The sequence below is a fragment of the Chiloscyllium plagiosum genome, chromosome 44 (assembly GCF_004010195.1).
Source record: "Chiloscyllium plagiosum isolate BGI_BamShark_2017 chromosome 44, ASM401019v2, whole genome shotgun sequence".
Classification (NCBI taxonomy): domain Eukaryota; kingdom Metazoa; phylum Chordata; class Chondrichthyes; order Orectolobiformes; family Hemiscylliidae; genus Chiloscyllium; species Chiloscyllium plagiosum.
The window spans coordinates 5,414,810-5,423,838 of record NC_057753.1 but is presented as its reverse complement, the minus strand read 5'-3'; the positions used below and the strand labels follow the sequence as shown (position 1 = coordinate 5,423,838).

Below are 9,029 nucleotides of genomic sequence, written 5' to 3'. Positions count from 1 at the left end.
GGAGCTTGAAGGTGGTGGTGTTCCATGTGTCTGCTGCCAATGTCCTTCTACATGGTACAGACTGAATTTGGAAGGTGTTGGCTTGGTGAATTTCTTCAAAGCATTGTTTACCAGGGCACAGGGAGAGTGAATGTTTGCAGATGTGGTGCTAATCATGCAGGCTGCTTTATTCCGATGGTGTCAAGGATCTTCAGTGTTGCTAGAGTGCTATTATATTTTCTCTTGATCCTAAACAATTATCAGCAAAAGGGGCAAGCATAGTGGTCAGCAATTTAGTGATAAGAACGAACGAGGCTTGAGGCAAGAGAAAGATGCACTTTCTAAGCTTGGTTGGAGCAACCTATGTCACAGATGATTGAAAGACCTGAATTTTAGCAACAAAGAAGACCAAGAACTTAGCAAACCTCTTGCTGGAAATGAGGATGGGGAAGGCAGGAGTGAGGAACAGCCCTTCCAAAGGGAACTTGTGCTAAGAAATAGACAAAAAAAGTCAACAATGGGTATATAGCACACCAAGCTGTTTTTTGTTTTACTTTTATCCACAATACTGACTCCAAACACAGCACTGCAATTCAGGACCACAATGGAAATAGTTCCGTCCTGATCATGACGCCACAACAAAATTGTCCTGGACTTGCTAATGTAAGCTTGATGAGTAAGAAACCGTCTTTCCCACACTCAGAGCAGGGGTGCAGCACGACCCCGGTATGCACTCACTAGTGGCTCAGGAGGGTGGATGCCTGATTGAATCTCTTTCCACACACTGAGGCTGGGACTGGCTGTCCTCAGTGTGAACTCGCTGGTGCACAATGAGGTTCGATAACCTTCTGAATCCAACCTTGCAGTGAGAGCACCTGAACGGTCTCTCACCCGTGTGAACACGTTGATGGACCCTTAGTTCCCCGCAACTCTTAAAGCACTTCCCGCAATCTGAACATTCAAAAGGCCTCTCGTCAGTGTGCACTCGCTGGTGTCTCGCCAGGCTGGATGAGTGACCAAACCCCTTCCCACACTTGGGGCAGATGAACGGTCTCTCGCCAGTGTGAATTCTTTGATGAATTAGCAGATGGGATGGGCAAGTGAATCCCTTCCCACACTCCAAGCAGGTGAAGGGCCTCTCCCCAGTATGAACTCGTTGGTGTATCACCAGTTGGAAAGACCGAAGAAATTCCTTCCCACACTCAGAGCAGGAGAACAGCTTCTCCCCAGTGTGAATTCGCTGGTGTACAGTGAGTTGAGATGATCGTCTGAACCCCCTCCCACACTGACAGCAGCTATAGGGTCTCTCGCCAGTGTGAACATATTGATGGGTCATCAGTTCCCCAGAACTTTTATAGCACTCCCCACAGTCAGAACACTTGAAAGGTCTCTCGTCAGTGTGGATCCGCTGGTGTCTCATCATGCTGGAAGACTGAGTAAATCCCTTCCCGCACTTGCAACATGTGAATGGCCTCTCTCCAGTGTGAGTACACTGGTGTGCCCTTAGTTGGGATGACTGAATGAATCCCTTCCCACACTCGGAACAGGAGAACGGCCTCTCCCCAGTGTGCACTCGCTGGTGTGGGCGCAGTTGGGATGAATCACTGAATTCCTTCCCACACTCGGAGCAGGAGAACGGCCTCTCCCCAGTGTGCAGTCGCTGGTGTCTCAGCAGGTTGGACGACTGAGTGAATTCCTTCCCACACTCTGAGCAGGAGAACGGCCTCTCTCCAGTGTGAACCCGCTGGTGGGTCAGCAGGTTGGAGAAGCAAGCAAACCCCTTCCCACACTTGGAGCAGGTGAATGGCTTCTCCCTGGTGTGAACCCGCTGGTGTGTCAGCAGATGGGATGAACAAGTGAATCCCTTCCCGCACTCGCAACATGTGAATGGCCTCTCTCCAGTGTGAGTACACTGATGTGCCCTTAGTTGGGACGACTGAATGAATCCCTTCCCACACTCGGAGCAGGAGAACGGCCTCTCCCCAGTGTGCACTCGCTGGTGTGCGCGCAGTTGGGACGAATCAGTGAATTCCTTCCCGCACTCTGAGCAGGAGAACGGCCTCTCTCCAGTGTGAACCCGCTGGTGGGTCAGCAGGTTGGATAAGCGAGCAAACCCCTTCCCACACTTGGAGCAGGTGAATGGCTTCTCCCTGGTGTGAACCCGCTGGTGTGTCAGCAGATGGGATGAACAAGTGAATCCCTTCCCACACTCCAAGCAGGTGAATGGCCTCTCCCTAGTGTGAACCCGCTGATGGGCCATTAACTGGGATGACCGAGTAAACCCTTTCCCACACTCCGAGCAGGTGAACGGCCTCTCACCGGTGTGCATCCGCTGGTGTGTCAACAGGTAGGATGACCGACTGAATTCCTTCCCGCAATCAGAGCAGGAAAAAGGCTTCTCCCCAGTGTGAACTCGCTGGTGTAAAGTGAGCTGAGATGATCCCCTGAAACCAGCCCCACAGCAAGAGCACTTCAACAATGCCTTGTCTGTGTGAGCTCGTTGATGGGACATTAGTTCCCCGGAACTTTTACAGCACTTCCCGCAGTCCATGCATTTAAAAGATCTATCATCTGTGTGAAGTTGCTGGTGTCTCGACAAGTTGGATGACTGAGCAAACTCTTTCCCACACATGGAGCAGCTGAAAGGCTTCGCCCCAGTGTGAACTCGCTGATGTGTCAACAATTTGTGCAACTGAGTGAATTTCTTCTCACAACTCGAGCAGGTGAACAGCTTCTCCCTGGTGTGAATTCCCCGGTGCATCAGTCGTTGGGACGACTGAGTGAAGCTCTTCCCACTCTCAGAGCAGGTGAACGGCCTTTCCCCAGTGTGAACCCGCTGGTGCGTCACCAAGTGCGATGAGGTGGTGAATCCCTTCCCGCACTTGGAGCACGTGAACGGCCTTTCCCCAGTGTGAACCCGCTGGTGCGCCACCAAGTGCGATGAGGTGATGAATCCCTTCTCGCACTTGGGGCAGGTGAATGGCCTCTCCCCAGTGTGACTGCGTCGATGGATTTCCAGCTCTGATGGATAACTAAATCCCTTCCCACAATCCCCACATTTCCATGGTTTCTGCCTACTGTGACTGCACTTATGTTCTGTCAGGTCAGATGACTGGCTGAAACCTTGTCCACACACAAGACACGTGCACGGTTTCTCCCCACTCTGATCAGTACTGATTCCTTCCATGTTCAAAATCCGATGATATTCAGGTTGCAATGAATTGAGCTGCTCCATCCAATCCTGACGGGACGTTTGGTGTGTTTCATGACTACAAATCCACTCCTTCTCATACCCTGTGAAATCAGCGTAAAACAAAGAAACAGGAATGAAAGACAATCAAGAAAAAAACATCAAAGATGGGTTGTAAAACTGAGCTGAATCAGTCTGGTAAATTGTTGCACCAACCCTAGACCACGGAAGATGCTGGATTGTCATAAAAAGCTAGCTAGTTCACTAATGTCCATCATGAAGGCAACCCTGTCAATAGATCTGGGTCCACACAAGAACCAGGCTTCTGTGGGAAGAGAGAGGGGTAAGACAGTAATGAGTTCCAGATTGCCACTACCCTCTTTTTCCCCCCAAAATCCCCCCAAATCTCCTGTCTTTCACCTTAAAATTATGCCCCCTTGTTATTGACCCTTCAACTAACGGGAACAGTTGCTTTCTAACCACTCCATCCAAGCCCCCTCATTAGGTTTTGGTGTCATTTCTAGGCCACACTAGTTAAGGATGGCAGATTTCCTTCCCAGGATTCCCAGATGAGGTTTTATGACAATTGACATTGGTTACACAGGCACAATTTGGCTATTGGATTAGCCTTTTACTCCAGATGTGCACTGAATTCAGATTTTATCATCTTCCATAGTGCAGTTTGAACCCATGAATATTAGCCTCATGTTGCAGATTACTAGACCAGCGACATTATACCCCACCCCCCACCATCCCCCCCAACCCCCACAAAGCTCAATTGTTTTGCCAGGCAACCCAAGTTTTGGATTCATTAGCCATAATGTAAAAGTGGAAAAAATAGAGCTGAACTCCAGAAGTGGCGTGAAATGAATGCCCTTGAGTTAAAGGCCAAATATGGCATCAAAAACACAATTGAGGTCAATGGGAATCAGGAAGAAAACTCTCCACTGATTGCAGCCAACCCTACCGCAAAGAAGTACGGTTGGAGTTGTTGGAGGCATCTCAACCCTAGTTCATCACTGCTGGGAAAATGTCCAAGGCCCAAACCTTCAGCTACTTCAGCGATGACTTCCATTCCATCATAAGGTCAGCGTTGGGAATGTTCGCCGGTGACTGCGCAATACTCAGTGCCGACTGTAACTCCTCAGATATTTAAGAAGCCAGTGTTCATTTGTGGCAAGACCTAGACAAGATGCAAGAATAGTGAGAGTGAATGTGAAAAAGATGTTTCCAGTAGTAAGAGAGATTAGAACCTGAGTGCACAGCCTTGGAGTGAAGAGATGACACTTTAGAAAGGAGATAAGGAGGAATTTCTTCAGCCAGACAGTGATGAATCTGTGGAACTCATTGCCTCAAAAGGCCAGGTCCTTGAGTGTATTTAAGATTCTTGGTTAGTAAGGGGAGAAAGCAGGAGAATGAGGTTAAGAAACATATCGACCGTGATCAAATGGCAGAGAAAACTCAGTGAGCTAAATGGCCTAATTCTGCTCCTATATTTTATGGTCTCAGGATGCTAACTGGCAAGTGACACTCAAGTGCCACATAATGGCCAGTTCCAACAAATGACAAAGACCAAAGAAGAAAATTTACAGCCCAGGAACAGGCTCTCCTACCCTCCAAGCCTGTGCTGATCCAAATCAACTATCTAAACCTATCGCCCAATTCCTAAGGATCTGTATCCCTCCGCTCCCCACCCACTTGTGTATCTGTCCAGATGCACCTTAAATTAATCTACTGTACCTGCTTCTACTACCTCTGCTGCCAACACGTTCCAGGAACCTCCCTTCCTCTGTGTGAAGTACTTTCCGTGTGTATTCCCCTTAGCTTTCCTCCTCTCACCTTGAATGCGTGACCCTTGTTAGTGAATCCTTCAGCCTGGGAAAAAACTTATTTCTATCCACTCTATCTATACTCAGTCAGGTCCCCCCCAATCTCCTTTTTTCTAACGAAAACAATCCTAACCTATTCGTCCACTCTTCATAGCTAGCACTTTCCATACCAGGCAACATCCTCAAAGACCTTCTCCGCACCCTCTCCAAAGTGTCCACAATTCAACTATCTGCTGTTGACAGTTAATAGCATTGCCATAACTGAACCCCTCCACCACCTCCAAGCAACATCCCAGGGTTAACACTGACCAGAAACTGAGCTGAACCAGCCATATCAATAGTGTGGCTACACAAGAAAGTTAGAGACTGAGAATTCCGTCCTATTCCCCAACCCCGTCCACAATCTACAAGGCACAAGTCAAAAGTGTGATGCAATATTTTCCATTTGGCTGGATGAGTGCAGCTCCATTAACAATCAAGAAGCAGAACTCTATCCAATTGAGCACCAAGTGGGCTGCTTCAATCTTGATACATCAATCGAGGCATTCAAAAGGGAGTTTTGAGGAAATCACACTGGACTCAATACTTTTAACTGCTTTTTTTCTACAGATGCCAGACCTGCTGAGTCTGACTTGCATTCTCTATGTTTGTTTCAGATTTCACAATTTTCTTTTACCTTTATTCAAAGCAAAAATGGCCTTTAGTAAAGTGATATGCTCTTCTTGTCAGATGTGGGAGCTTAGGGAGAGTTTACATGTTACTGAGGATTATATCTGCAATAAATGCCATTGGTTATGAATCCTATCAGATTGAATGGAACAGTTGGAGCGACACTTACAGGCAATGAGGAACGTACAAGAGCAAGGGATATGATGGATAGCAGTTATATGAAGAGAGAAAAGTCGCAGATACAATCACATAGATGGGTTAACTCCAGGAAAGGTAAGAGAGGTAGGCAGGTAATGTAGGAATCTTCTATGGCTATTCCCATTTCAAACAAGTATGCTATTTTGGAAAACGTAGGGGTTGATGGATTCTCAGGGGAATGTAGCATGAACAGTCAAGTTTCTCGTATTGAGACTGGCTCTAATGCAACAAGGGGTTCGTCAGGTTCCAAGAGATGAATTGTGTTAATGGACTCTCTAGTCCGAGGGACAGACACATTTTACTGTGGCCAGCAGCGAAACATCAGAATGGTGTTTTGCTCCCCTGGTGCCAGGATCAAGGAGGTCTCAGAGGGGGTGCTGGATGTTCTTACGGGGGAAAAGACAGCCCAGCAGGAGATCATTGTACACATTGCAACCAGCGATATAGGAAGATAAAAGATTACGAAGGGAGAATACAGAGAGTTAGACAGGAATTTAAAAAGGAGTTCCTCGAGAGTCGTAATACCTGGATTACTCCTGGTGCTACAAGCTAGTGAGGGTAGGAATAGGAGGATAAAGCAGATGAATGCATGGTTAAGGAGCTGGTGTATGGGAGAAGGATTCACATTTTTGGATCATTGGAATCTCTTTTGGGGTAGAAGTGACCTGTACAAGAAGGGCGGATTGCACCTAAATTGGAAGGGGACTAATATACTGACAGGGAGATTTGCTAGAGCTGCTCGGGAGAATTTAAGCTCGTAAGGTATGGGGGGGGGGACGCAGGGAGATAGTGAGGAAAGAGATCAATTTGAGACTGGTACAGTTGAGAAAAGAAGCAACCAAACAGTCAGGGCAGGCAGGGACAAAGCAGGGAACAAGGTAGGACTGATAAATTAAACTGCATTTATTTCAATGCAAGGGGCCCAACAAGAAAGTCAGATGAACTCAGGGCATGGTTAGGAACATGGGACTGGGATATCATAGCAATTACAGATACTTAGCTCAGGAATGGACAGGACTAGCAGCTTAATATTCCAGGATACAAATGCTATAGGAAGGACAGAAAGGGAGATGAGAGAGGAGGGGGAATGTCGTATTTGATAAGGGATAGCATTACAGCTGTAATGAGGAAGGATATTCCCTGAAATACATGCAGGGAAGTTATTTGGGTGGAACTGAGAAATAAGAAAGGGATGATCACCTTATTGGGATTGTGTAGAGCTCCCCCATCCCCCCCCCCCCCCGCCATCTCCCCCCACCAGGGCAATAAGTGATGGACAATCAAAGTTGGTTGTGAAACTTGAAAGGGTTCAAAACAGATCAACAAAGATGTTGCCAGGATTGGAGTTTGAGCTACTGGGAGATGCTGGGTAGACTGGGGCTGTTTTCTCTGGAGCATCAGAGGCTGCAGGAGAGGTTTATAAAACCATGATGGGCATGCATAAGGTAAATAGTCAAGGTCTTTTACCCGGAGTGGGGGTGTCTAAAACTAGAGGGTATAGGTTTAAGGCAAGAGGAGAAAGATTTAAAAGGGACCTAAGGGGAATTTTTTTCATGCAGAAAATGGTGCGTGCATGTAGTGAGCTGCCAGGGGAAGTGGTGGAGGCTGGTACAATTACAATATGTAAAAGACATCTCGACAGGTGTATGAATAGGAAGGGTTTAGAAGGATGGGCCAAGTGCTGGCAAATGGGACAAGATTAAAGGATATTTGGTCAAGATGGATGGGTTGAACTGAAGGGTCTGTTTCTGTGCTGAATATCTCTACGATTCTATGAACTTGCCAGCCATGTCCACATCTTATAAAAAGGATAAGGAAATAATAAATCCCTAGAACTACAGAGAACCGTCTGCAGGATTGTCTGGGATTTCTTTCATTGCCTTCCAGGTCCACCCAGCTGTACACTGCCCCCTACAAAGATGGCTCCAGCATATGCTCTCTTCAGCAAATCGCCCCTCACGAAAATGGCATGATTTGGAGATGCCGGTGTTGAACTGGGGTGTACAAAGTTAAAAATCACACAACACCAGGTTATAGTCCAACAGGTTTAATTGGAAGCACACTAGCTTTCGGAGCGTCACTCCTTCATCAGGTGATAGTGGAGGGCTCAATCCTAAACTCACAGAATTTATAGCAAAAATTTACAATGTGATGTAACTGAAATTATACATTGAAAAATCGATCGTCTGTTAAGCCTTTCATCTGTTAGAATACCGTGATAGTTTCACTTCTTTCATGTGTAAATCACAAAACCTTGTTTTAAGAAGTTGCATTCTCGGGTTATCTGTTAACAATGGTGATAGCTAGACAATATGTTGAAGGTGTTAGCCCCCCCCGTCGTGTTTTCTGTCAATGCCATGATGTTTAGATTGATTCTAATCTAAAAAGTGAGATAGCTGAGTTTTACATGAATTCATGCAGTTTTTGAGCAAAGTACAATGTAACCCTGTAAGTACAAATTAACCCCACAAAATATGTGTGTGCATGTGGGTCTTTGTCTGTGTGTGTGTGTGTGTGTCTGTCTGGGTTGGGGGTTGGGAGTGTGAGAAAATGTATGTGTGTGTGTAGTGAGTGCAGTGTCTTAAGTCTGTGAGGGGGTGCATGTGTGTGTGCGTGTGTGTCTGTAAGGGTGTGTGTGGATGTCTGTGTATATGTGTGTCCATGTGTATGTGTGTATAGGAGTGCTCCGTATGTAAAACTCCGTTATCTCACTTTTTAGATTAGAATCAATCTAAATATCATGGCATAGACAGAAAACACAGGGGGGCTAACACCTTCAACATATTGTCTAGCTATCACCATTGTTAACAGTTAATTGTAAACAATTGTTAACCTTTGTAATCATGTGAAACACAGAAATAGAGAACACACACCGGATCATCAACGCCACACTCACAGGAATCCGATTCACTAGAGAGGAAGAAGAGGACAATCAACTCCCACTCCTAGACGTGATGGTACAGAGAACACCGAACGGAGAATTCACCACAAAGGTACATAGGAAAGCCACACACACAGATCAAGTCCTAAACTACGAAAGCAACCACCCCAACACACACAAAAGAAGTTGCATCAAGATACTATTCAAAAGGGCCACAACACACTGCAATACACCAGAACTGCAAAAAGAGGAAGAACACCTATACAATGTATTCGCCAAAAAC

At 46.4% G+C, this 9,029-nt stretch overlaps 1 protein-coding gene across 2 annotated transcripts in view; it reads right to left on the bottom strand.

The window, feature by feature from the left end:
* Positions 1-501: 501 nt before the first annotated feature.
* The window catches only part of LOC122543469 (oocyte zinc finger protein XlCOF6-like), a 29,298-nt gene continuing 20,770 nt past the window's right edge, over positions 502-9,029 (bottom strand). For both annotated transcript variants that reach the window (XM_043682186.1, XM_043682185.1), the window contains 3 exons: positions 4,217-4,352; positions 3,386-3,494; positions 502-3,273 (listed from right to left, as the gene is read on the bottom strand). In XM_043682186.1, coding sequence (XP_043538121.1) covers positions 725-3,214 — 2,490 coding nt within the window. In that variant the 5' untranslated portion in view covers positions 3,215-3,273; positions 3,386-3,494; positions 4,217-4,352 and the 3' untranslated portion in view covers positions 502-724. The remainder of the gene's footprint in view (positions 3,274-3,385; positions 3,495-4,216; positions 4,353-9,029) is intronic.